This window comes from Anopheles coluzzii, chromosome 2 (genome assembly GCF_943734685.1).
Source record: "Anopheles coluzzii chromosome 2, AcolN3, whole genome shotgun sequence".
NCBI classification, from domain to species: Eukaryota; Metazoa; Arthropoda; class Insecta; order Diptera; family Culicidae; genus Anopheles; species Anopheles coluzzii.
In genome coordinates, this window is record NC_064670.1 from 6,212,053 (window position 1) to 6,239,987 (window position 27,935).

The following is a 27,935-nucleotide window of genomic DNA, read 5'->3' on the forward strand; positions in this document are numbered from 1 at the left end:
ATGCAGCAACCTTGGCAACGCGGAACGCCTTGCTAATGTCAAACCGAAGGTTTGGGCGGATTGTTTACAAAGAGAAAAGTTGTTTACGGAACCAGGCAAGCGGCATAAGTTTTACTTCTAACTTTTAGCAGCAAATACAGCCATTACCCTAACTAGCCTGTGCCGAATGGCTGCCACACGGGAACGCCGCTCAAATGCCGGCCGACGGATGGCCACCCTGCTGAACGAGGAGGAAGAGGACGAATTTTACAAAACTTCCTACGGCGGCTTCAGCGAGACGGCGGACGATGGCGACTACGTGTAGGTGAAGCCAAACGGCCAAAGCCAGTGTACAATGTTTCTCATTTGTCTTCCTACCCCGTTCTGTTTTTGCGCAGTCAAAAGAATGACGACGAGGAAGATATCGTCGATTCCGACTTCAGCATTGACGAAAACGATGAGCCCATTTCCGACGCGGAGGAGGAACCGGCGAAAGGTAGCAAACGCCGGAAGGTGGGCACGGTGACGAAGGCGTATCGAGAACCGGCCCCCAAGAAGCAGGCCCCCGCCAAAGCGAAGGAACCGAAGGCAAAAGCCGAACGACAGTCGACGCTGCGCAAGCGGCCCAAGTTTACCGTGATCGACTCGGGGCGCAAATCGTTCCGCAAGTCGACGGCGGCCAAAACGGCCGCCACGCAGAGCCGGCTCAAGCAGCGGTTCGAGGCGGAACGGAAGCGGACGCGCGTCATCCGAACGGAGGAGTACATCCCGACGCAGGAGGAGCTGCTGGAGGAGGCGGAAATTACCGAGCGGGAAAATATTAAATCTTTGGGTATGTTCAATGAGCGGGCTTTTCGGTTCATTTTTTTTTGTATAAAACTCTCGTCTGATGGCATGCTATTTTTAGAACGCTTCCGAAGGATGGAGCTAGAAAAGCAGAAAATTAGACCGACGAAAAAGAAGTTCACCGGACCGACGATTCGCTACTTCTCCACCGCCATGCCCATCATCGAGGAGGTGTACGATAGCAACACCGAGGTGGACCCACTCAGCATAAGCGACCCGAAGGAGGCGGAGGATACGAACGACAAAACGTAAGCCAGTTGGATCATCCCATCCCAAAAAATCACAAAATAATTCTGTTTTGCTCCCCCGCTGCAGCGCGAGAGAAAAGACTGTAAAACGAAGCAGAAGCAAGAAAACCACCCTGATGGAGGTAACCGGCCAGTACGAGCGCACGTTCATCACGTTCGAGAACGACATCGACAACAAGCTGTTCGAGTCGTACTTCCCCACGCCGGACGCGGCCCGCAAGCATCGGCAGATCTGTGCCGTCACGCGGCTACCGGCCCGCTACTACGACCCGATCACGCAGCTGCCCTACCGCAACATGCAGGCGTTTAAAATCCTGCGCGAAGCGTACTACCAGCAGCTGGAGGAGCGCGGCAACACGGACAATCCGGACGTGGCGCGATGGTTGGAGTGGCGCAAAAAGATCAAGGAGTATCGGATGACCGCAATGAAGAAGCTGCAGCCTCCGAAACCTCCGACGACGGTGGCGTCGGCAGTGGCAACGACGGCGGTAAGTGCAACCGGGAGTGTGGGAAAATGAATCTTCTTTCCTTGTTTTTTTATTTTAGAGATAATTTTTAAGAACGAAAAACACCCGATGCGATAGTATAATAAAGTGGCTGTAACGAGAGAGAAACTGTACGCTTCACATTTCTAAGCTAAATTGGCAATTTATTTGTTTAAATATGTGTGTGTGCGGTGTGTGTCCCCTTTTTCCAGGGGGCCTTTTGCGACACTTACGATCGACGATATTAAAAAGCCACACAAAACCGAAAAACAAAACACACAATGCAACTATCACATTCACATCAGACTATCTCCTTTTGCCTAGGGTGCTGGCTGGTTGGCTGGCGTTCACTCTCTAGTGCGAATGGAGGGAGGGGTGAAACACCCACTCTTTCTACCCTCCACGAACCCTAGCCCTAGCCCTATCTCAACACTATCTATCTATTAATCAACGACACATCAACGGCAACAAGTTACACACAGGATAGGCGGTTTTTATATTAGTTTTTTTTTTTTGCTAGACAAAAGTGCTGCATGGGCTGTGTGCTGGATGCAGCTGCCCCTTTGGCGGCTTTAGCATTAAAATGCGCAAATATTTTTCTATGTTTTTTAAATATGGTTTCATCATAGAGTCGGTCTGTGACAATCCTTTCCAAAGTTGATAGTTTGTTTTTACTTTTCATCAACAGCGCTAATAATACAATTCTTTTGGTTATGGCACATCTAAAACACATCTTCCTCCTTCATGGCATTTTAAAACACGTAAAACACGGTAATCAAACAATGTGTAACACTTGTCCATTTGGTATATATAATAATATATATAAAAAAACAACACGAAAATCATTTCCCCATTATTCTACCCACAAAGTTAACTATTTGCTTCTGTTCTATTCCGGTGGCTGGGTGTAGTAGCTAGCTAGCTGCTAATCGATGTATGATTTCCTTTTATTTCTTGTTTTGGACTAAAAACTGGTGCCGTCTGGTGCAGTTTGAAAAGTCGTTTAGATGGATTTGTTTTTTTCTGTTCTATTAAAACGCTCTATTTTCAATGCAACAACACATCAACTGGAGCGAGCGCGGGAGAGTTTGGCCCTAGCCAAAAAAGAAGACGGTAATAAATCATCCACAGAGAAAACAAGGTTTTCCCGTTTTGGACGGAAACCGAGACACACGGTTCAAATCAACAACTGTTGTTAATTAATTAACAGTAATTTCTAAACATTTGTTTGTAACATTGAGGAAAAATACTTATCAAACCAATATTTAGTCAAAACTCTCCAGTGATGTCCGCTATTTATCTCTCTCATTGTTTCAAGTGTTCCTGCTGAATTGATTGTTTTTGGTACGGTTTATCTATTGCCTTTCTTCCGGTTGTCACTAACTCACTCCACAAAAAACTGCTACTATCTACTGTAAAAACAAACAAACCAACAACCACCAAAGACTTCATTACTACCAACCACAATTAACGGACAACAGATAGCGGCTAACACGTGCTCACCAACATCAACTCTAAGTATAACACACCCACCCTAAGATTTGTATATGTATAAATCTCGTACCTTGTACAAAATAACGCACGAAAAAACAAACCTATCAAACTTGTTGTTACATCGGAGGTGTTTCAATCTTATCATCGGAACAACATCTTCAGCCGGCGAGTCGAGTGTACTAAAAACCCTCCTGTGTACTGGCCTCCGTACACCACTCAATGCTCCATCGATGCTCTATCGGGTGGGATGTTATGGTATGATGGCAAACGGAGGGAAGTACCATTGGCTCTATCTATTTCCGTTACTATTGGTTATGTGTGTTGTTAGTTTCGTTAAAATCTAACCCTCGCTCGTCCCTATAAAAACCCGGCGGAAATCCAGCACCGGTTCTAAAATGTAACTAAGTAAAACCTTCGTTCGTTCCTCATTCGCTCTATAGTCGCGCCAAATGGCGCGATGGTGGACAAGGTTTTTTTTTTGCTATTTTATCATGTCGGTTATCATTCGTTTTCCCATTTTGCAGTTGTTTAAAATACTGATTGAGTGTGTACTACTGTGTGTGTGTGTGTGTGTGTGTGTGTGTGTGTGTGTGTGTGTGTGTGTGTGTGTGTGTGTGTGTGTGTGTGTGTGTGTGTGTGTGTGTGTGTGTGTGTGTGTGTGTGTGTGTAACACTTTTCTAAACATCTGGCTATCAACATGAAATATGTTTTTCGTTACACTACACTAACCACTTAGTCAGGCGTTTTTAATACTGAATTCAATACTTCCGGCGACATCCATACACTAAACAACGACGCTTTTACACAAACGCACACACACACACATTTGTTCTCTTTTTCCTACTTTTACTAACATTTCCTACACCACAAAAATCCAGTGTTCCAGTGTGTCCAAATTCTTCAAACAAACAACGCTTTTCTCCCAAAACTACAAAAAACGTTAACGTCGTGTCATTGAACGGTGTGGCGTTGTTCTAAGTGGGCAGACGCCTACCACTACTAACCCTATCTGGACGTACACTTTCGTCGCACAAAATGTGTCGTGTTGTAAGTAGTAGTATTGGTGGAGTCTGTAAGTGCATTGATTATTAAAAAGTTATTCGTTTCACTTTGTTAACGCTTGTGTGTTCATTATCAATCTCTGTCCACTATTCGGTGTGTCGCCACTTACTCCTCTGCTTGGCTGGATAAAATTCCGAAGATATCGATCGTTAAGTAGAGAGTGAAAGAGTGCCCATAGTAAAACCAAAACAATTGGGCTGTCCACATCAAATGACAGGGTCCACATCCCTCGTACTACTGTGGTGGGTTCAAAATGGGGTTGACGAATCGCTTAAATCAGTGTATCTTCGTCCTGCGTTTCGAACAGCATCAGCAGCGAATGCTGGGACGAGGAGCGACCTCCCATCGCATTGCCGGAAAGGGAACCGTCCGGCGAGAGCAGCCCCGTCTGCAGGCTGTAATTGTCCCGGTAGCCGGACGTGGAAGACGTTTGCGATACCGAATCCCAGCTCAGATCGCCCAGCGTGGCGATCGCACGGTTCAGTGGCTCCACGTACGGCGGCTCATTAACGATCGGTGGCATTGCCGAAGGGGCACCACCACTGGCAGCGGCGGCCGGTAGGCCCGATCCTGGCACAACAGCAACTCCTGGCACTCCTCCCGCCCCCGGCGCCGTTGAACCACCGGCGCCAACCATCGCCAGCCCAGCGCCACCGGCAACGGTGGGAATGGCGTAGCTCGGTTCGCTGAAGTTGTTCGACCGCATGCCACGCCGATTGCGGAACGTTTTGCGGCTCTGGGCGCGTGACCGTTGCAGCCGGTGCTTGTTGTGATTTTCGCCCGAACTGTCGTCCGCCAGGCTGTCGGGGGACAGGGGCGTGGTGGACGTTTCCCCAGACGACGTTTTAAACTCGACCGAGGAGACGAAGCGCAGTCGGGGTGGTTGCGTTTTGACGGACGCTTGCAGCGAGACGGAGTGGGATAGGTGGGGAATGCTACCACCGATGCCGGAACCTTCGCGACCTACTGGCGTTGCCGGCGGTTGCAGATCGACCGAGCCTGCGTCGGCCAGCGTGCAGGAGGTTAGCGTCAGGTCGGCACTTTGCGAGTCAGCAATCAGACCGCCGTCCCGGTTGTTGGTGGTGGTTGTGGTGGAGCTGGACAGAGACTCACCCTTCGGCGCTTGGAGTGTCTGCTGGGACAGGGTGTCGCTGGAGGTGCAGATACCGGTGCTGCTGCGGGCATCTTGCTGTTGCTGCTGCTGCTGCAGCGAGCCGGGGAATCCGCCCGGCGGCTGGACACCGGTCAGCATCGATATCAGCGATGGGCGCTGCTGATGACGTACGGGCTGTTGCTCGGGTGCCGGTGGGATGTTGGGAATGTCTCGTTTGGACGTTTCCGTGGACATGTCGCGATCTGTGGAAGGGAGGACCGAAAAAGCAGGTGAGACACATGTGGTCATCTGGATAATGGGGCAATCATACCATATCGTCTTGCTTCAAGCTCTTCCCGAAGCTCACGCAACTCCCGCGACAGTTCCAGCAGGATGGCACCGCGTGACTTAGTCCCTCCGATGGGTTGAGTGCCGCGCATTCGCTCACGTATCAGGAACTGCATGTGCCGCTCGTGATCTCCAATCGGTGGTTGTGAGATCTGAAAAGAAGCGAATGGCATGAAAGATAACTCCCAAAAAAACGGGACCAGGAAGCTCCCACTACCTTATGCATAATGAACGGCATCAGCACGATGTACAGCGGAGTGCGCTGCGTGACGACAAACTCCAGGAAACTCCACAGCTCCGGCGCAGCCTCATTCCGGCGGCCCAGATCGCGCATTACTCGCGCAATCCGTGGCCACTCGTTGGACAGTCGCGTCTCGAAGCAGATGCAAAGTACACGCAGCGCCAAAAATGTGGCCTGATACAGGGAGCTGGAAATCTTCGACGGTCGCTTCGCATCTCTGCTTCCAGTGAACGTTAAGGAACCGGCCCGCAAGTCCGCCCCGGTACGGTTTGTCTGCATGCCCATCTGTGTGGTCCGTCCAGCGACGGGGCTCATGGCGTTCAGCACAGCCGTCACGAGGAACGAAATGTCCGACTGTTTCAGCTCTCCCACGTCAAAGATACCGCGCCCACTGCACACCTTCAGACAGAGCGGCATCAGCAGATGCATCAGGAAGTTTTCCGCCTTCTCCTGCGACGGGAAATCGGCACTTCCGCCACAGATTTGCTCCAACCCGTGGGAGATGGAATCGATCGGGCTGACCACCTGCAGCGCGACCAGCCGCACCACGTTGGAGCAGAAAAAGGCGGGCGGACTTTTGGACATCAGGGCGGCACCCGCACCGGACACACCTTCCGGGAAGTTGCCCGGCTCGTTCACGATCAGGTTCTGCACGTTCGTGAGCAGGGCCTTCATTTCGCGCCAGTGCAGTATGTGCGGGTAGCGGATGATGGCTTCCGATACGCCCTTCAACAAACCGGCCGCTGCCTCCCAGTTGGTGTTCCGCCGGACAGACGACTTTTTCGAGATCTTCAGAAACACCTTGTCGAGCCGGCGCAGGATGGTTACGAGCGTCGGCTTCATGCCGTGATCGTCGGCCCACTCGGCACGCGGGAAGATGCACTGCATGTACCGCTGCAGGCCCCGGCAGGCCATCGACTCACGATCGTACGGGGACACTTTCAGCAGGGAGTGGGCAATCTCTGCCAGCCGGACGTGACACTTGACGTCGAGCAGTTCCATCGGTTTCGGTTCGCCCTGCTTGCGCGCCAGCTCGGCTAGCCGGGTCGAGGCCTGGATGATAAACTCCCCAACCACCGAGAGCAGCACATCGCGCGGGCGGCGGTATTCGCGGATCGTTTCCGAATCATCGACCGATTCGTTCAGCATCTTCGAGCGGCCTATGTCGCTGACGTACTTGGCGTGTGACTCGTCGTCATAATCGAGCCCCGGCGAGCAGGGCGGACCGCGGGAACAGTTGCGTTGGCTGGATCCTTTATGCTCCGGGCTGTTACGGAACGGTCCATTGTAGCTCCTGAAGAGTGAAGAGTGAGGATTAATATCAAGAAGCTTAAGCAAGCCGTAAGATACATACTTGGACAATCCTTCACAGTTATGCACCATGGTACGAATCGTTACGGCCAGCTGCAGTATGATATCCCGTTCGCACTTTCCCTCCAGCGGAATGTAGGACGAGGATTGGATCTGCTGCATGTAGCATGGCAAAATGGCTTCCAAAATGATCTGCAAATGATCGGTGGTAAGGTGGGTAAAGGCGATGGCTTATAAGTAGTGTTGTGATTCATGAAGCTTTTTTCAAGATTCATTCATTTTTTAAAGATTCATTCGACTGATCCCCTTAACGCATCTTCACTTACCAGCATCTGATATCCCCGGGTACTCTCCGCTGAATACGACACTACCATCACGCAAAGCGTAATGCAATCCAGCACCGTCACCATCTCGTCCTCATCGTGGTAGCAAAAATCGATCGCTTTCAGTGGCTTCGGCTCTTTCACCAACTCCGCTATGTTCAGTGGATCCGGCGATGGCGTCTCCAGACTGAGCAGCAAATTGAACAAACAGCTCGACTGCACCTTGTGCGCCTCGCCGTACGTCCCATTCTCATCCGTATCGAGAATGGCCGACACCGAGCCGAACATTTGCAGTATGAAAGGCTTCCGGTTGAGTAGATAGAACTGCTTCACCGCATACTCGATCGTGGTGGTGACCAGCTTGTTCGTTTGGTGCAGCGAGTACACCTGCAGCATCGCCGGCATGATCATGAAGTACCCGTTGGTGGAGAAAATGTTCTTAAAGTTGGACGCCGCGTTAATGAACGTGGCCGTCACGTAGCGCATGATGCACGAGTCTTCCGAGTGGAGCAATGCCGCCCCGGACAGCACGTTCAGGAAGAGCTGAATGTCGGCGGAGTAGGCAAAGTTGCCGGCCATCGCTTCGAACATGCGCGCTATCAACCGTACCCACATGAACTTGTGCAGCACGTCCAGCCCGAGCAGCTCCTTGCCCAGCTCGCCGCCCTGGTGCAGATCGAGATCCACCTCCAGCGCTTTGCGCGGAAAGGAGGGCAGCTTCATGAGCTCTTCGTGCAGGAACACGACCCGCTGGACGACCATGTCCACGTTCTTCAGGATGGCCCAGGTCAGGTGGACCTTACCGATCTCGACAAACTTCTTGCACAGCTCCTGGCGCTGGAGCGCATTGAACGACTCCTCCGGTTTCATCTCCACCAGCCGCAGCTGGGGGTACTGGGAACGCTTGAAGAAGTACAAATCGCGCACGTACCAGTTGGGGTTCAGTATCTGGTGGCTCTTGTAGTCGACCAGCACGTGCTGGGCGTGCTTTTTCTCGTCGATGCCGAAGAAATCGAGCGACTCGCTGAGCAGCTGCGAGAACTGCGTGTCTTCCTGCACCGGGAACTGGGACGGTATGCCGCCCTCGTCTGTAGGAACAGAGGGAAGCCAATGGAGGATGAAGGGTAAAGATAACCTTTTATTGTGGATGAAGTGTCCTACCTTCTGGTCCATGTACGATGATTTTCTTTGCCGAAGGAACGTTGGCTGTCAGCAGGATCGATGCATCACACTGCTCTTTGCGCAGGATCTGCTTCAAATCCTTAAACATAATGCCGTGCACACTGTGCACGACCATCCACAGCACCGACAGTGCAGATCCTACCAGCTAGAAAGGAATTGTTTGTATTTAGTGTGTTTTTTCGTGAAAAAATCCCCCTGAAACACTTACCTGCTGGCTGCATTCATGCGTCGAGCGTACGTAAAACATCACGTACCCGATGATGTAGTTGTACAGGGCGAACGCTGCCTGCTGGGGCAACCGCGGCACGAACCGTATCAGGTGCCGCAGCAGCTTAAACATCTGATCTTGATGATCGCGCGTCAACCGCTCGAGCACGTAGCGGAGAAACAGCGCCGAATCCTCTACCAAACAGATCCAGATGACCTGGTACGCCACCTCGTACACGGCGCAACCGTCCGAGTTGACTGCGGCATCATCCAAGCAGGCCACGATCTGCATCACGGACGAACACAGACAGGAGGGGAAGAGCGAATGGGCCGCATGCATGTGAATGGCCGACCGGGTACCGTCCTCTTCCTCCTCGACGTGATCTTCCGCTGGACCATGATCGAGACCCGGTTCGTGAGCAGCCTGCTGCGTGATGGGAATCGTGGTGATCAAGAAACTTTGACGCTCCGAGCGTTGCTTGTCCTCCTGCTGCAGCATAGCGTGGCGTATTGCTTCCGTTTGCTGCTTCTTACGCGTTTTGGTCGCTGTTACCAACGAACGCTACATTGGAAAGGAATGGAGGATCATGAAGATCTTCCACTTCTAAAAAACAGGTTTCGCGTTTACTTACGTGCCGCTCCTGGTTCAGTGTAACCTCCATGTCCTTGTTCTGCTGACGAGGCATCCAGGGCGGATCAACAACGGGCAGACTTTCGATGCCGATCTTCGGTGACGGCAGCGTAAACTCGATACCGGGCGGTGGCACCTTGAATGAGAGGTGTGCGCCCTCCTCCATACGTGGCCACACCTGGAAGCGGTTCTTCCACAGCACCTGGTAGCGCAGAATCGCCTGAATGCGAGTGTTGGGACACTTGTTCTTGAGCGAACGCTGCATAATGTCGGTGGCAGTGTTGGGTGCCTTCACCGAGGCCAGTATGAAGAGGGCGGCGGAAGCTGCCGACACTTCCTGGTCGGTTTCGAGCAGCAGTTCCCAGGCAATCGGAATGACCTCCACGAACTGTTCTTCGGTCAGTACGGCCGCACCCTTGACGAGCGAAGCGATGGGAGCGTGAAAAACATCCCGGACCTGGTTTTTGATGTACTTCAGTACCGGTGGATCCTCCTGGTGATGTTTCGGCTCGTGGATGAATGTTGAGTACTGGGAGGTGTTTGGTTCGGACTCGTCCTGCAGTATGATTCTATATTTTCAAAGGGTAAGAGAGAGAGTGTGTGTTAGATGGGAGGTAATACAGGGAGTTTTGAGGAGCATTAAACCTACCTATCACGCTTCGTTACGCTGTCCTTGCGCTTGGAGGGTGAAGTTTGGGACGAACTTTGGTCCGACACTTTGCGGCCCTGCTTAGACCGTTCGCGACGTGTTGTTCCCTTGGCGGACTCGCTTGGCTGGGCGTAAGTAACCGGTGTGACACCAAACTCGTCGCCATAGATCTGCAAAAAGTAATGAAAACACACGTTCAGTAGAGAGTACAGGGAGTCCTGACAAAGATGGGATTGCTAAAAAAGTATTTCAGAGCTGCCTCCTGTGAGGATTGAACTCACGACCGCTGGTTTACGAGACCAGCGCTCTACCACTGAGCTAAAGAGGCCCGATGAGAGAGGCACACTCATTACGCTATATAAACACAGCTACGTGAGCGCATGCGTCATTCACGCTTGCATGCTTTATGGTCTGTTTCTGTTTCTTCTCCTGCGCTTTGTTTACAGCGGTACTCGACCACTGTAAACATTTCGGCAAATATAGGAAAGAGAAGGGGAAAAGCAACCACAGTGGGATTACGGTGGACAATATATTTTTAAAAGTATAAAATGCGCTTCTTATGCTAAAAATAAAATAATTTGTAACTTAACGAAAGCACTTTTGTACATGCAAAGTATACATTCAAAATTAAAATAAGTTACCTTGCGAATTGCTCGGATCAGCTTGGTTGCAGCACGCATATGCCGTCGGTAGCAGTACGGGTGGCAAAAGTTCTGATGGTCGCAGTAATAGTTGAACGAGCCGAGGAAGTTCGACACCGACTTTAGCCACGGCAAGTTCTTGGTCGTTTCATCCGAATCGTTTGAATCGCATGGAGACTCCGGCGGTTGATCGTCACTGCGAAGAGTGTGTGAAATGAATCACAGTTTAATGCATTACATTGCCCCAAGTAAAGTAAAAGGGGACAAATGGCTCAACCCACCTCAAAATGCCTGGCGACTCTTCTCCGCCACTGATTTGTCCCGGTTCGGAGTTGTCGCTTCTGTCGGAGAGTGAAGACACCTTGCGTTTCGATTGTATGGAGTCAGTACGTCTTACCGGGTCTAGAAAAGAGGGAAAAAAAATGAAAAATGATCATCCCAAACCATACCAAACACTGCCACTGTAATTCTTACATTCATTCTCCACTTCCTTCAGATCTTTGGCACCGCGGCGTAGCTTCAGCGAGCGTCGCTTGAACGAACCACCGGCCGGTGTAGCGGAAGTTCCACGGCGCAACAGAAAGTTTCGCGATGTAGCCAACGTACGCTTCTGACCTTCTGCAATGAGACGAACGGAACAAAAAAACGGACTCCCAGTTAACCATCTATCACACAGAACGACCGTTCCCAACTACATACGCTGAATATTTTCCTCGCCCTGAATGGTAAGTGTGGTGTTGCTACTGTTCTCGGACTCGTTGTCCGGTTCCTGCAGTACGAAGGAGATCTTACGCTCCGTCTGGCCCGCTATCGACTGCAGGCTCTGTGCAGACGTCTGCGAATGGCCGCCCATCGAGCTGAGTGCCATAGACCAACGGCGATTGGTTTCGCCACTGCAAGGACAAGCAAAGGGCGGGCGTCAGGTAAGTGAACAAAAACAAATTGAAGCTTCTAATTCAGGTTGGATTTCCTTACCGGCACACTTTATCCCACGGTGTGTGCTTCTCTTTGGTGGACAGTCGCGATGCTTTCGGCAGCGTTTGGTACGTTTCCCTCAAGAACGCAGTGATCTCGAGCAACAGCACACAGGCAATCAGTTTCAGTGCCGGCGGACAATCATTTCCGTGGGGATTAACACTTGCTGCAATCGAAAATCCCGCATGAAATGACTTGTTTGTTGCTGACATGCTCCCCTCCCACACTTACTCTCGTCAAGAAAGTCTTCCTCTTCATCCTGCTGCAGCAGCTGCTTCTGCTTTTCGGGATCGGATAAAGTGGCCGCCATCTGCTCCGAGGTTAACTTATCGTTGTTGACCATCTCGTTTAGCCGAGCGCCCAATGCTTCACCCCACTGGTGGAACATTTTGCCGGCTGACCGTTGCAGCACGTGTGCACGACGCGTCCCGGCTGCCATTGCCGTCCTGGGGCCCATTGCCGGCCCCGAAGGACGAAAGGTTGGTAGGTTTTGCTTCATCCACGACGGCCACTGGCCCCGATTGCACAGATGCACAAAGTGGGCACACTCGATCAGGAATGCCGCCCGGGCAACGATCGGAGCTTGAGGCTGTGGAAGAGGTGAATTTGTGTTGCAGTTGACGACTTCTTCGATCGCAAACTTCTGCAACATCACTTACCAGATCAAGAAGTGCAGTGATCAGTGCAGGATCGGGAACGGAACCAGGAGCGCACACTTCCAGCAGCAATGCAAACCGAGCCATTCCTTCCCGTACCGGTGTTATGGGAATGAGACGACGCTCCTTCAGCACCACCACCTCCGACTCGCGTGGTCCATCACTTACGTCAAGCGAACTTCTTCTGCTAAAATCTGTGGAAAACGTACCAATGATGTTCGCACTCTTCCCCCAGACTTACACCACTCAAACCACAACTTACAACTACCGCCCACATCCTCGGTGCCACCCGTTTTCTTCTTGCCCTTGCCGAGCCCCAACCGGTTGAGCCGCCGCTTTGCCTTCTGTATCGATCGCCCGATGCCTTCCGTCGCCCGGTTGCGCGTCTGAAAGTTAAGTGAACCCTTGCGCATGAAGTTTGCCATCGACTCCGACCCGCTCGCCGCCAGTATGCCCGACTCCAGGTCCACGGACTCGCGGTCCTTCGAGCGGCGGAACCATCGCACGATCCCCGTCAGCCGGCCGACCGAGTTGCGCTCCGAGCTGGAAGTAGAGTCAGAAAGTAAAGCCCGCTCGCTGTGGCGAGGGGTAAGGGTGGGCCGCACTTGCGGCCCCTTACGGCGCAGATTGCTTAACGGGCTCTGGCTGGCCCGGCTCGGCTCCTCAAACCCTTCCGTCTCTAACAGCTGCAACAGGAAAGGAACGATCTACGTGTTTAAGCAATTTACTTATTGAGAGTCACGTACACCAAGAGGACATTTAGCTCTACTTACGACACACGTCGAGGAGGTGCTCTTCTTCTTGAACAGCAGCTTGCGCTGCGCCTTCTCATCCTGCTGTATCAGCTGGATGTCGTTGGTCGGCAGGTGACTGTGGGAAGAATCGCGGAGGAAATTAGAGATAGAGCAAGAGCTGTTGCGTTATGAAGACTCGTCCAAAACTCATCGTCTTACCGTATCACCCGCGTCGTCTGCATGTTAGGCGCTTGCTTGTGCGGACGGGGAGTTACAGCCAAGATGCCGCTCAGCGCTACCACGCGGAACGGACCGCCGTGAGCTCCCTTGACGTACGTGATCAGCTGCCGAACGTCACAGTAGAGCGAGAGGTTGTCCTGGGACTTGAGCTCCTTGAGCGACTGCACCAGCCGGGTGGCGAGCGTCTTGAAGATGGCCCCGATCAGCTGGCTCTCGGTGCCGCCGGTCAGCCCGCTGCCGAAGTTGGTCGCGTACCCGCCCTGGCCGCCTGATATACCGCCAAAGTCAGCGTTGAACGATTTTATGCCAGATGATCTCTTATGGTCTGAATCAGGTGAAGATGAAACACATATACGTGCAAGCTTTTCTACTTCGGACCAAGCAACAGGAAACAGTGGTATATATCTGTGTGTGTTAACATATTAGTGAGCGTGTGTGTGTGTGTGTGTTAGGCAGATCAAATATACGATCAAATACAACGATGAGTATGACTGGTGTGTGTCTGTGTATGTTGTGTCTGTGAATTAAGGACTAACGAAATGCGATAGTTTCGCGCTTGAAGAAACAACAGAAACTGCCAAATGGATGATACCAAATCAATACAGACCAGATCAAGTGGCTACACTCTTACAGGCAGCACGTATTTCGCTCCAAATGCTACTGCAGCACGCACAGGAAGCAACAGAGGTTTTAATGGTGGAGCGTTTACATACGGCATAAGCATTCGTTTGCGACGTTTTTTAAGGGTGAATTTCGTAAAAAGCAGATGACATTTTATGGAACTCGAGCTATAAAACAAGTAAAGTAACACACCTAGATAATAAAAAAATGGTACAGTGGAGGCGACAGTGGAGAATGGGTGTGTGTGTGTACAAAATTACGAACGAATACTTTAGCAATGCAGCAAACGGTATGGAAAAAAAACCACACACGGTACAACTTTCTCAACCTTCTTATAACGGCAAGAAGTGTGTACGACATCGAGCAGGAAAGAAGCAAAGGCTAGCGTGGCGCCAAGAGTTCCAAAGGCACCTCTTGCGCACGTGTTCAACACAGTTAATCACAGGTGCTCACACTACTTGCTCTACTTACTCAACGGTGACAGCAGCGAGCTGGGATCCACGCAAAAGCCCAGATACGCGTGGAAGAAGTCGGTGATTTCGTGCATCGGCGACTCCTTGATGAAGGCGCGCAGGTTCGCTTTCAGAATTTTGCCATTCTGACGCAGCAGCCGCGAGAGGATCGAGTTGCAGGTGGTTCGCAACACTTCGGCCGGTGGGCCACGGTTTGCTGGAATGGAATGGGTGTGCAATATTAGCCGTGGAGTTGTTCTGGGAATTGTTTGGGTTTAGTTCAGCTTGCATACCATCGTTACACCCATGCGGACAGCCCAGATGCATGAAGGCACGCTTCACGATACCGATCGCAAGCGAGTGTGCATGATCGCCAAACTTCAGCACGCCCAGATCTAGCAAGATCTCGCAAATGTTCAGGCCCGCTTCCAGGACGCGCAGAGTGCAGACGCTCGAGTCGCGCTTGAACACGCAGTGTACGGCAAGCAGGACAACTTCGTAGTCAATCGTACCTTCCTTGGTGATGTAGAAACACGACCCGGGTGCTTCCGTTTCATCCGAGATGCAAGTGTAACCTAAGCGGGAAAGCGTGCAAATGGTTAGCCGTGATCACGTCATTGCTCAACGCTAACCTACCGATGTGAGAGTCTGTGTGGGAGCGCAACATCTGCGACTTGAACATCCCAGTACTACCACCAGCACTCAATGCATCTAGCTGAGAATCGATGGAACCCTAAGAACCGTCCTGGGATTAGTCTTTGGAACGTATTTTGGAGGTAAGTAGCCTAGTTACCTGACGCTTCATGTAGTCCGGTGACGGTGTCGGCGTATGCTCTGTGACGGTAATGATCGGATACTTGGGCGTTGTGCTCGATTGTCTCGACGGCACAGTTGACTGGACGTTGCGTATAACCTTCGGCGGTGGTTCGATGTTTCGATGGCATCTGTGGAACGGAGTGAAACTTTGTTAACCTGACAACTACAATACGCCACGTACTATCGCTGAAGGATCGAGGGGAAGGGAACACAACACAAACCAACTATGTATAAAGGAATAACGGCCAGAAAGAAACAAGTATGAATTTAGAAAATGCATATCAAACATTCCAAAACTGGGGTCATTTCCAATGTGTCAACAAGCAGGTTGTGGGGATATTCCAATTAAAACGTGGACACAAACTGAAAACGTCAACTATCCCGATGAAGGATGTGCACAATCAATGAACGGGAACGGTACACAAACAGGGGGTTGAGGTTTGATTTTTGGAGGATTCGTTCTCGGTTCGAGTTCGTAAAGAAACTTACCCGCTATCAATGAGACAGCTGGGATAGATTTACAGATGGTTAAGGGAATAGATACGACAGATAGAAGGCGTAAAGTAGAGATAGAAAATGGTTTTATATGTTGTGATCTTGCTACACATAAACACACTTCAGATGATCAATAGATGAGCTTCACAACTCACAACTTGACTCGGCTAGACAGTTACTAACTAACCACAGATCTAGTAGATTACCCATTGAGTAGTCTTAACCAATGTTCCACCAACCACTGATACATGCTCCGATGATGACAATGATGGTGAAGCAATGATATCGTCTTTCACATTACAATACATACCTTAAGCTAGGCATACTTTTGCCCTTCACCAGGTTCGTTGATGGAGCCCGCGATATCATTGACGCTGAGCGGGATAGCTGTCGCTCGCCCGTGTCCAAGCTACGGTGGCACTCCTGTCAAAGCAACGTCACGTTAGTGCACCTCAAGCTCAACTTATTTCTTCCCCCTTTTCCAAAACCATACCATCTGCTGTAGCCGCTTTCCGTTGGTGTTAGCATCGAGGCCAATCTTTTCCAGCCCCCGGTCCGACTTGGACAGGATGCGCGTCTCGATCAGTGTCCGAAGGTCGGCCATCTTGACACGACGCTTCTTCTCGCTACCCTTCCGTTCGCTCAACGGCCCCAGAGAGGACTCATCCGAGGGCAGTTTCGAAACGTAGTACGGTGCATCGGCCAGCAGGGCAGGGATGGGTGGGTCCGGTATCTCGATGTAGTCCTTGTTGGCCGACCCGATGCTGGGACTGTCGCGGCTGCTGGTAGGACCTTGATAGAGCGATATCTCAATCTGCGGTATGGGCAAGGAGTTGGAGCGTCGTCTCGGGTGCGACGGAAGGGCTGAAGTTTCTTCGCTAATGTCACGCAAGCTGTAGGGTGGGGAAATAAAAAACCCTTCTCAAAATAGCTGTGTTGAGATGACGTCGTCTTGAACTCTCTTACCGATTGTAGAGATAGTGTAGACTCCAGTAGACACCTTCCTCCTGCCAGTGTGAGATGAACAGACAACGCAGTACGGCAACGTCGAGAAAGGTGGCAGCGACCACATCACACTTGTGACCTTGGGACAGCTTGGGATCCGTGTCGAAGGACTCACGCTCCGTCGAGGAGCTTGTCTTTGGCTTAGAGTCCTTTTGCTATCCAAGGGAAACAATGATCTCAGAACGAATTTCTTTGGCTTCAATGTCACCAATACACTTACACTGTACGTGTCGATCCTATCGAAATCAAAGCTGGTAGGTTCTGCGCGATGATCCGGTTGGTATAGTGGATGCGTCCTCGAGCCGATCCCACTGCTGGTCGGCGTTTGGTGTGCGGGTTTGTTAAACTTGGCACCATGATGCAGCAGACTAGCGTCGGCCGTATAATACGACGGATCTGGTACGCCACCATCCATCGGCAGGCGAAATATGACGACACGCTCCTCCTCAACACTGGACGCCTCCTCCGGGATGGTTTCCGGAAAGACGGAATCCTTCGGCGACGACACAAACGACAGCTCGTCGTCGTGCTTGATGATGCCGGAGTATATGCTTGGCGGAGATTCAATGTTTTCCATTTTCTCTATAAATGGAGCAGAATGGTAGAATGGTAAATAGTGGTTTACAAGCTGCTGATTACTACAAGCGATCACTGCATCAGTTCAACGTACTGGGCGAGAACACCTCCGGCGATGGAGTGGTGCTAACGGAGCTCAGCAGATTGCGCGCCTTCGGTTTGACCGGTGCGGTAAAGCAGGGCGCATTCGGGGCCCGATACTCCCACATACCCTGCCACATCTTCAACCCGTTCTCGAGACGAAAGTTTTGGAAATCGGACTCCTTCAGCATGTGTGCGATGGGAGCGAACAGAAAGACGAACAGCTGTGACAAAAAAGGGGAAAGCGGAATCATTTATCACACGGATCAATCGGAGGATGGTCGAGGATATCGTACCGATATGGTGGGTATCGAGAAGAGGTAATTGTTCGTCGTGTTATCCTTGTCCGTATCGGCATCGGCACACTCCTCGGCGGCAAACAGCAGTATCCAGTGCAGCGTGTAGAGTATTTTGGTTTCCGCCGACCCAAGCGCCTGGAGATCTTTCACACTTGGGAAGACCAAAGAGAAGTGCCAAGGTTAAAATCACATCCTACAGGGTAGCATTGGTAGGTTTTCCTCTTACCGATTGTGCATCAGCGCTCCGGCACAGTGTATTACGTGCGGTAAGGCAGCCTGCACGATGCGCCATCTTGGGATCGACTCCAGCGCGGACGTTAGCGAGGGTGACAGTCCGAACTGAATGTTCTGCACAAGCACTTTCTCGAAAGACTGTGAAAGAGAAAACCGAAAAGGGTTCAGCGAGTTGATGTGAGGCGTCGCTCACAGGTCACGCTTACCTTGCACGCTTCCTTCAGCTCCTGTGGATGAAAGCTTGAATTAGTAAACATGGCTTTGGACCAGTGTTGTTGGTTTTTTGGGATAGGGGGGGCGTTGGGATCGAAGTTATCGATATACATATCGTTTTACCGGGGCTCTATTGTACGCTTGCAAGACGTAACAGGGTAACGTACACATGCATGCGTCGCTACAGGATAGAATGGTACTGACGCTGGCGATAGTTCAAGCAGTTTACAACACGATAATGCTAAAACTATTTCTAATATTTAATTCTACTTAAAGCAACGAATGCGCTTCACATATTGTACAGGCTAGAATACACAAGCGAGGATTGCATAACGACAGGCGCTTTGTGACACGGAGTGCATACTTTGTTGGCTTCGTTTGTATATGCCCCTCAAAGTATGCAATCTCCAGCACAAGGTTATGGTTTTACGGCTTTATTGAGAATATATCATGCGGTATGAATAATTTTAATAGGAAAAATGAAACAGATTTACTTGTAAAGCACTGCACTACGCTTACTAATCGCTACCATGAAGTTTATGTGGCGTGATGTTTAAAGAAATGGGAATTGGAAAACAGACCGTGTACGTAGATGTCTAATGTGTATGGAGCTATGAAGTGTGGGAAAAAAATACTGCAAATATCGTTACTTCTATTGTGCTGTCTAACAACAACGCTCTTATCTACTGATGAAGGTGATGATGGTGGTGGTATGAAACGCTCATTTAGATATGTGCTTTACTGACACAGGATGAAAGCTTCACATTACTGGACGTATTTGGTGGAAAATCCAACTGCTCTAATGGACGAGAGAGACAAACACAAACAAATGTATTAATGATAAACTCAAGATAGCAACTACTTGTACACTCGTCAACGCTGTGGCTCTACCAGGCCCTACTATGTGGATGTTTAATGGCAATCGACAAACAAAATCCAGCACTATCTATTTCCTAGTACCAGAAAGCTAAGAAGAAGAAAAACAAAACTACAAAACGAAGATGTACAAAGCATAAGCTTTTTGCAGCACATTATCCGACATGTACTTATTTACACTTACATGGTGTCCTGGTGCGTGTTGACAGAACTATCGTACACAAAATTTTGTATTGCATCGTTCGAATTGAGTATTTAGCATTTGTTTTTTTATGTTATTTTGGTTGTGTAGTTGTTTGTTGGATTACACCATGAGCACAAGGAGTGTTTGTTTGTTTATTTGGAAGGACGCAAGGTGGTTGATATTTTGTATTTGTTTTAAGTGTCGGTTTCAGTTGTTGATGTTGTTTGTTGTTGTTTAGGGGTTTTTGGCACACATGATGACAATAGCGACACGCACACACACACACACAGAAAGAGAGAAAGAGATAAGGATATGGTGGTGTTTTTTTGTTTTCGTTTTTTGTGTTTTGGTTTTGGCGGAAAGGAAAAAAGAAAAAAGAAGCAATAAAACCAACATCAATTCACACGGCTATATGTTCAATATGTTTGAGGGGTATGTTTTTGTTGTAATATGAGCATGAAAAATGCGTTTTTTTAATGTATATTTGTAATGCAATTTTGAACCTGTCCTGTCCGTCACCACCGCTTCGTTTTTTTCCATATTATTTACACCGATTTGTCACACTGTTAACACACATATGGAAACAATTAGAGAGCTTGAGAGCGCTATTTGTTTATGTTTGTTTGTTGGTAAAGAAACAAATACGTCGAAACATAAATAATTGACATAGAACAGAATGGAATGTTAAAGCATTTTTTTTTTGCTATGGTTGATCGCTTTGTTTTATAAAGTTAAAGCTCAAAACAAGAGCTGAACTGAAAAAGTGACGCTCGTTGCCACATGAAACACGAGAGCTCGCTCTATGTCGTCTCTCTGTCACTCTCTATCTCGTATGATTATTTACAATTTGCATTCTTCCACACCGGACGCAGGTGGTGATGATAGTTAGTGATAATAATTCACTGTGGGAATGGCCTTCCCTTTTTTGCCAGATAGGAAGAACTGTGTTGGACCGTGTTCGGCTACGTGTTACGTACCATGCAGCTAGCCTCGTGCAGTTTGCCCAGCTTCGGCCGGATGAAGGGCGCTATCTGTTGCCACAGGAACGTCTGCACCGGCACCGGGACGCCCAGGTCCTGCAGGCCCTCGTCGATGGGATTGGTGGACGAAGCGTTCGCCATGGTTTAGCGTATGCGTAGATAACGGGGATGACGAAGAGTTCTGTCGAACGAGGAAAAGGTCATAATTTATGTAGTTCAATCGAAAGCTCTCAAACAGCTCTCGATAGTAATGTTCTTCTACACTTAAAATCGGATTAAATTTCACACCCTCCTCCCCCTTTAATAGAGCTCCAAAAAAGTACGCAAACATTGTTCCCACTAAAGCAGCCTCCAATAACGAGATAATTAACTTCTCGGTCCCCCGGACTCGATGATTGGCATCAAGTTTCAACTTGCGCAAATAAACACGGACGGTGTTTCGGTGCCATCGTTCGCCACAGCGCCACTGGTGCCACCGGTGCCCAAAGAACAACAAATTAATTTATCTTCAATCATGAAGCCACCACCAACCGCGGTAATTGCATTCGGGCATGCTCTCATCCGGTGCCAAGTTTCCCAGGCCAAACATGCGCCGTACCGCGCTGCGACCGAAACCGCATTCATCAAGTAGTTGAAATGTCCAGCCGCTAGTTGACACACATGCATATACATTTTTTTCACACCATCCCCCACCCTCCCACTGTACACACTTGAACCTGTTGAGCTAGCGGTCGTACAACTCCAACCGAATGGTGGGGTATTTTACAAAACAAGCAAAAAGCAAAAGACATTCAGAAATTTTGGCACCCAACATAAAGCTTCATTTTTGTGTGTCTCGTTTTTTTTCATTTTTTTCCATGAGCAAATTGCCCACCACCACCAATGCCCACACAGCAACAGATGGAGCCGCATCGTTTATGCGCTCGCGCTCGTTCCGGGGGTAATGAAATGCGAGGGATTATCTGATTCGATTTTCATCGATTATGTCCCTCGCACATCCCTGGTTTATGGTTTTCTTCTCTCACACCCCCCCCCCCCCTCCTCCCCTCCAGATTGTAGCGTTTTATTCATCTCGGACAAAACTGGCACTGACAATTGCATTGAAAAGTAGTTGCTGGCCGTTGGTATTGGTTACCGTGGCACGGCCGACTGTGCTGTTGCTGCTCGATGTTGTTATGCCGTACTGGGCGCCTCCACCATCAATGGAGTGTGTCGTGCAGTACGTGTGTATTTGTGTGTGTGCACAGTTGGAGCGAACCCGAGAGAGCGCTAGCAAGTGTCAAATTCAACAGCTGATTTTATCGATCCAGGTTGCTTTTATCATTTGCTGGCTGGAGATTTCGTCGTTTCCGTGAGCGTAACTGTGTGCGATGCTTGTGCTTGGGGTGTTTTTTTTCCTCCCCTGGTGCTCAGTTTTCCTTCGCAGCACGGAAACGTTGCTGTGCGCGTGATGCGTTTTACATGCCACACACACACACACACACACACACACACACACACATACATTCGTCCAGCAGAGCTGGTTAGATGGACCGATAGATGGATGGATCTGGCCGTGTATGACCTGTCCTCTCCCCTCTATAGGTGGGGCACCCCCGAAATGGGGTGAAATTGGGGCGAGAGAATGGGGCAAGAGCAACTCTTCTTCGGGGAGTGGTTCAATTTTTACTGTCTGTTGAGCATAAAAGTTTTATGTAACACACACGGCCTTCACGGGGCGCACTACTACTCGCTACTTCTAATCCCGTCGTTGTTTTTTTTTTGATAGCGTGTGGGGGATGGGCGGTGGTTATTGTTTGCCAGCACTTTCACTTCCCAGCGGTCATTCACTTGGCAAATTCGATTTTTATCACCGCTTCACCCGCTCAAGGCTAATCAAACCTTCCAACACTCGCACGGATTTGGAAGCGTTTTTTAACTCTCTAACGCGTTAGCTCTTTAACGGAGGCGCTTTTTACAGATACGACCCATCGCCATTACAACTTCCCGTCCGCCATATTAGAAAACACGGAAGTGATGGACAAGTGGGGGGGATGAAAATGGCTTGGGAAAATTTTCACCAGCATCACTGCACGATTTTCTCACACAGCATTTTCTGCACAATTTTTCGTGATTTTTCGCAACCACCCGTTCGCTCCAGTAAGGTAAGCAGCTGGAGAGAAATTATATAACCATTACACCGTCCAGATAAAATCGCTGCCACATACACACAAACACGCCCACGGCCTGACATGGCTGTGTGGATATTCGCTTGTAATTTTTATCACACAAGCACACACACACACACACACACACACACACACTTGACCACGTCCGCACATTTTCTCTGGCCAGCAAATTGCAACTTCACTCCGATCCAAAAGGGATTGAAACACTTACCGAGAAATGTGTGTGCACACGCGAAAACAGAAGCACGGTTACATGATGGAATGGAGAAGGAAACTGAAACCAGTAAACTGCACTACCAACGTTCCCCCTCTTTATAGGGAGGGAGGGTTGGGGGCTGAAAAAACGGTGAAACGGCAGAGTGAACCCGCAGCTAGAGCGTAGGGTAAAACACACCCCCGTCCCGGGACGATGTAATGGCTGCACTGTGTGCGCTGCACGGCTTGCTGGAAAAATTGTTGAATCTGTGCCTGAAAACGCTGAAACGTCGAACGTCGAGTTTCGCTCGCACGTTCGCTCGCTCGCGCGCGGTTCCGCTCGCTCGCAGTAAGTGGGTCCGCGCCGGCGCACGGCTGCCCCCCGACTTGGCTCCCGATTTTGGAAAGGTTTTATTTACAAACAAATGCACGTGATTTCGGCCGATGCTGCCGTTGCCGTGGACTCGGTGCCGGCTGTTTGACGCTTCCCCGAGCGGTCCTCGTGTCACGGGAGAGAGTGAGCGAGCGAAAAGAGAAGCTTTGCTCAGCCGGAAATATAGAGCAGTTGTGGGGAGGGGAAGCACAGTGTTTGAAACGGGAATGACATTTTGCAGGGATAAGTCAGTTCGGAGATAACGATAAGCAGGACAATTGACATGCCCTCCAATCCAATGACAACGTGTACCACATTGATGCGGGTGCAACTGTCAGTTTGAAATTGAAAAACAAACGGCCATTTTAAAATGGTGCATCACTTTCACGCTTTTCGTTGCAGCTTTATTACGAGCAGTAAAAAATTACACAAGAAATGGAATGTACGTTCAGACAACTTGCTTCGGGTCGTCGCCCGACGGCGTACTGGAACCGCCCTTGTCACTGCCCTCCTTTGGTTCGTCCTTCACGAGCGCTTCCAGCGCCTTCGGTGCATTGCGCTTCGGCAGCACGAGCGCCTTCTGCCGGGCCGGCAGCGCGTCCAGCAGCCCCTGCTCCATCAGCTTGTTGTGGATGGGCACGCGGGACAGCAGATGCTGAGGCAGCACGTCCGCCTCCTTAAAGTCGTGATAGTGCTCGCGCTTGTAGCTCTGCACCGTCTTGAGCAGCGGGAGGATCGGCCGGCCCTTCACCTTCGCGTCGCTGATCAGATCCTGCGCGTACTGCAGGAAGTGGCGGTTCTCCTTGTCCGCGTGCTCCTTCGCGTACCGCAGCTCGGCCGCCGTGTCCGCCTCGCGCCGCTCGCGCACCTCCTTCTCCACCATCTGGCCGAGCAGCAGCTTGCGCTGGGCGTACGTTTTCACCGTCTTGTCCGCCACCTTGTGCCGGTCGAACCCGAACGTGACGTCGATGTTGCGCAGCCGCTCCTCGTACTCGCGGCGCGTCAGCACCGCCTCCTCCGCCTCCCGCTGCCGCTGCCACTCGATCTCGTCCAGGTGGGCCTGCATGCGGGCCGCCCGCAGCTGGCGCTGCTGCTCCGTCTGCTCCCGCTCCTTGATCGACGCGATGCGGTCCTTCTCCTCGGCCGCCCGGGCCTGGTTGCGCTCCTCCTGCGCGAGGGCCGCCCGCTGCCGCTCGAGCGCGTCCACCAGCTGGTGCGAGTTGTCCCGCAACCGGTGCTTGTTCACGTGTATCGCCTGCTTGAAGCTGGCAATGTTCTGCTGCCCCTCGCAGTAGATCTGCAGCAGCGCGTCCTCTATCTCCGACTCGCGGCGCAACCGGGTGCGCCTGTCCTCCGCCATCCGGATCGCTTCCAGCGCATTCTTGCGCCGCATCTCCTTGCTCGCCTCCAGGGCCGCCCGGTCCTGCTCCTGCTGCCGGCGCATCTCGCCCTCAATCACCTCCAGGCTTTGCTGCTCCTCCGCGATCAGCTCCTGCTTGCGCTGGCGCTGCAGCTGCTGGTTGCGGATCATCGTTTCCTTCAGCTCGCGCTTGTAGTTGTCGAACCGCTGCCGATCCTCGAGCAGCCGGTCGCCGTGCGACTTCAGCCAGTGGTTCGCCTGCGACAGCGTTTGCGTGTCGACCGACTGCTTGCGCATCTGCTGGAGCTGCTCCTGCTCCAGCCGGAACTGGCGCTGCATCTCCCGGCCCTTCAGCACCTCGCAGAACTTGGCCGCACTCTCCAGCACCCGCGGGCCCACCTTGTCCTTCTGGATGAGATCCTCCGCCTTTTGTATCAGCTCCCGGCGCTTGATCTCGTCCGCCGCTTTCAGCTCACGGTAGTGTCGTTGGTCTGTTGGAACATTCATAACAACAAGAGCAAAAACACCATTCTTAGCATCACAATAGACCCCATCTTCCCTCCCCTATCTAACACACCTTCCTCCACCTTCGCCTTGTCGCGGCGCAACCGCTCCGCCTCCTTCTTGTCCCGTATGTTCTGCACCGTGTTCTCCCACGTGCTGGTCATCTTCTTCGACCCGTTCCTGAGGTACTCGCGGAACTCGCGCTCCTGCTGGCACAGCACCTCCGTTTCCTTCTCCGCCGGGCTGACCACCTTCTTCCACATCTGCTCCCACTTGGCACTGCTCAGCAGGACCGCCTTGTTGGCGTAGCTCGGCCGGTGTGACTTCGGTTCCGTCTGCTGGTACAGCTCCTTTATCATTCTGGACCGCTTGTCACCGCTCCGTCCGTGGCGTATACTGTGCCGAGACCCTGGTGCTGGAGAGCCTCGAGTGCTGTCGAGCCCCGAAACGATGCGCCGATACCGATTTGGCTCGATAAACAGGTTACCAATGGACACCGACCACACCACCGTTGCCATGCGGGCTCTGTTATGGCTCTGGAGGGGTGAAAGCGGCGGCGGAAAGAGCAATAATATATATATCTCCCCCATCCTCTTCCAAAAACAGGGACACTTGATAGACAGAGGCATATATTCTTAGCCGTGGTGCATTGCCGTTGGTTGGTGTATGTTATGCCGTCGATTGTGGAGCCTCCTCGCAGCTGCATTCTGCATTCTGGCATCGATCTAGCGGCATACATGCAACATGCAACATCGATTGCTGTTGCTTTGTTTGGTAATGAAATTGCAGTGGCGGAAATGCTTCTTGTGCTGTTGCATAAATCGGGCCTTTAACCTTGCTTCCGTTGGGGGTTGAAGTTGTTTTTGGCTTGCATACAGATTAAAGCTGAAGAATGTAGATTGGTTTTGAGCGAAATGTTTCCTCAGCATTATGTTATTAATCCAAATGTTTTTGTAATGCGACAATGTGGACTCACTAAACAGGTTACATTAAGAGTTTTTGGAAGGGAAATAAAAGCAATTGGTTTCTAATTGGTTTCTAAAAAGCAATTGGAATTCTAATGGTGTAGAATGCATTAAAACTTAACTCCAATCAAGATGGATGTCATTTGGACCTGTACTTTCAGTTGTCTGGCGCCATCGCCAATGACGTGCCTAAGCCCCCGTTTCTAATTGGTTTATTTAAAGTACCATTCCTCCATAAATGGCTTGTAGTCTTTTTGCTTTATTCATCTTCATCATGCATCAAGCTTAAGCCCCTAACAAACGCAGTGCCATTACACGTACCAGCCGTAACTAAGGCTACACAGCGACGGAGTTGGGGCATTTCAATATTTCACTTAAATTTGTCATGTTTTCATGACAATTTTCAACCCCTCGCGTAACAAACTGGTAGTTTTCCGCTTTCCATTTTTGGATAGCACTCTCTCTCTTCGCCATGGGGGATGGGAGGAGTCGTAGAAGTAAAAAAAAAAACAAAATCGATAATTTAGGTTGCGGACAAACTGTGTCATCGCAAAGCGCCAATCTGGTACGGACGGCTGGGGTCGTTACCGACGTAAGTCAGGTCTTTTTTTTACGCGTGTGTGTGTGAGTGCTGGGTGGGTCTCTGCCGCGCTGATAAGAGCTGCCACGTCGCTGCTCAAGCCCTCCCGTGGTGTCAGTTTGGGAGGCCTTTCCCCGTCACTGCCTATTTCTATCGTTTGCTGCGTCAATGCGTACGCGTGTGAGTGCGAAGTTGGTGGTTACTTTCTTCTACTTCCCACACCGTACCGAGGATCGAGCACCACTGCTTCTTCTTCTTCTTCTTATCCTTCTTTTGGTGTGTGCCGGACGACCTCCATTTTTTCGACCGGCTTCAAACCACTGTGCAACGGTGTGTCGACGCGCTCGCCCGATAGGGAAGGATTATTTATAGAATCTGTGCTACGCAATTTTTGCCTCAGCGTTTCACCGCAACCGCCTTTGCACACATACACACACGCACATCAAGATCGCCAAGGGGGAGCACAACACACGCCGGTGAATCACGGAGGTATTATTTTCGTACATTCCGTGCCACCGTGTAGACACCACCAGGGTGTTTGTTTGTATGCCCGTGCGTACTAAAACCGAGCATCAAAAATCCGCCCGGGTTCACATTGCGGCCAGAACTGAATGGGATTGGTCGGCAGGTTTTTGGATGAGGTTTGGGTGTGTGTGTGTGTGATGGGGGAGAGGGGTGCCCTTTTGCTTCTGTGCTCGGTATTTTCCGCTTTCCACCCAAGTGTGTGGGTGGATGTGCACAGCAGCATGCGTCCGTATTATTACATCGGTTACAGGTGTGTGGACGAGTCGACCAGCTCTACGTGACGTTGATCGCGGGTGTCTACGTAGAAGAAGGAGATGGCGATAGGAATTCTGTTGGGAAGCGAGTGAAGATGTCCAGCCGAAAGCTACTTCAGCTCTTTTTTTTTCTTCATTCGCTTCGATGTGATTTAATTTGTCTTCATATATCATCTTACCCGGTTAGGGCATGCGACAGCCTCACTAATGCTCGCACGACTTCTCATTAATGGGTGGACATTTATTTTTGCACCATCACACGATCGCGTTTCAACTGCATCCAAGCGCACTCGGGTCCATATTTCCTCCATCGAGCGGCAATTATGGCACCACTAATGGGGAGGACGACTCAGCAGTGTCCGAATCGAATGTGCAGAGAGTGCTGTGCAGAGCAACATTAATTAAATTACAGCTGACCAGTAGTGTGGAAAGCTTTGGTTTCGGTTTCTAAATATATTGTGTCCGAGGCGCATCGACTGTGGCGTGAGACTGGCTGCAATCGGTGCTGTTGTGATGCTTGGTTCAGCTTAGAACTGGTTGGAAACTGTTGCTTGCATTTCATTTTGTATAATTTACATCTTTACGTTCGTTGCCATTAAATGTGTCCCTCTCTCAAGTGTCAGTTTTGGTCTCGTTGCCATCAATTTGCTTCTAAAATTAGTGAATTTAGGTCCAAATAAATAAACACACACGAAAATAGTATGATTAACATTGAGAATTTGAACCTTTCAGTGTAGTCCGCTGTGTTGATGTGCATTTAAGCACTATAAATCTCCATCGATATGAGCTAATAATAATAATTATAATAATAATAATAATAATAATAATAATAAT

At 50.4% G+C, this 27,935-nt stretch overlaps 3 protein-coding genes and 1 non-coding gene across 8 annotated transcripts; 1 reads left to right on the forward strand and 3 right to left on the reverse strand.

Annotated features, from left to right (window-relative positions):
• Nucleotides 1-16: 16 nt before the first annotated feature.
• Nucleotides 17-3,230, forward strand: LOC120950044 (vacuolar protein sorting-associated protein 72 homolog). Its single transcript, XM_040367784.2, has 4 exons — nt 17-300; nt 378-811; nt 887-1,073; nt 1,141-3,230. The coding sequence occupies exons 1-4, from the start codon at nt 167-169 to the stop codon at nt 1,589-1,591; spliced, it is 1,206 nt and encodes a 401-aa protein (XP_040223718.2). The 5' UTR covers nt 17-166; the 3' UTR covers nt 1,592-3,230.
• LOC120950039 (protein unc-80 homolog) lies at nt 1,702-22,756 on the reverse strand. 5 transcript variants are annotated; one of them, XM_040367775.2, is made up of 35 exons: nt 22,557-22,756; nt 20,175-20,358; nt 19,198-19,224; nt 18,131-18,151; nt 17,917-18,062; nt 17,688-17,841; nt 17,405-17,615; nt 16,955-17,316; nt 16,696-16,889; nt 16,223-16,622; nt 16,040-16,152; nt 15,724-15,741; nt 15,212-15,362; nt 15,055-15,151; nt 14,712-14,993; nt 14,438-14,635; nt 13,325-13,613; nt 13,145-13,241; nt 12,634-13,057; nt 12,375-12,565; nt 11,947-12,304; nt 11,716-11,881; nt 11,440-11,633; nt 11,215-11,358; nt 11,022-11,142; nt 10,741-10,936; nt 10,100-10,269; nt 9,452-10,019; nt 8,821-9,381; nt 8,592-8,757; nt 7,434-8,518; nt 7,151-7,299; nt 5,773-7,090; nt 5,539-5,707; nt 1,702-5,470 (listed from the first exon to the last, which is right to left on the reverse strand). In XM_040367775.2, the coding sequence occupies exons 2-35, from the start codon at nt 20,316-20,318 to the stop codon at nt 4,386-4,388; spliced, it is 9,969 nt and encodes a 3,322-aa protein (XP_040223709.2). In that variant the 5' UTR covers nt 20,319-20,358; nt 22,557-22,756; the 3' UTR covers nt 1,702-4,385. The 5 variants fall into 5 exon arrangements, with proteins under 5 accessions (XP_040223709.2, XP_040223708.2, XP_040223705.2 ...); XM_040367774.2 differs by having other exon boundaries at nt 12,634-13,078; XM_040367771.2 differs by having other exon boundaries at nt 12,634-13,078; nt 13,325-13,670.
• On the reverse strand, nt 10,356-10,427 carry Trnat-cgu (transfer RNA threonine (anticodon CGU)). Its single transcript has one exon. It is a non-coding gene; the product is annotated as a tRNA-Thr (tRNA).
• A 133-nt stretch (nt 22,757-22,889) lies between the features above and the next one.
• Nucleotides 22,890-27,906, reverse strand: LOC120950042 (trichohyalin). Its single transcript, XM_040367781.2, has 2 exons — nt 24,851-27,906; nt 22,890-24,764 (listed from the first exon to the last, which is right to left on the reverse strand). Exons 1-2 carry the CDS (start codon nt 25,404-25,406, stop codon nt 23,362-23,364), a joined length of 1,959 nt encoding a protein of 652 aa, XP_040223715.2. The 5' UTR covers nt 25,407-27,906; the 3' UTR covers nt 22,890-23,361.
• Nucleotides 27,907-27,935: the final 29 nt, after the last annotated feature.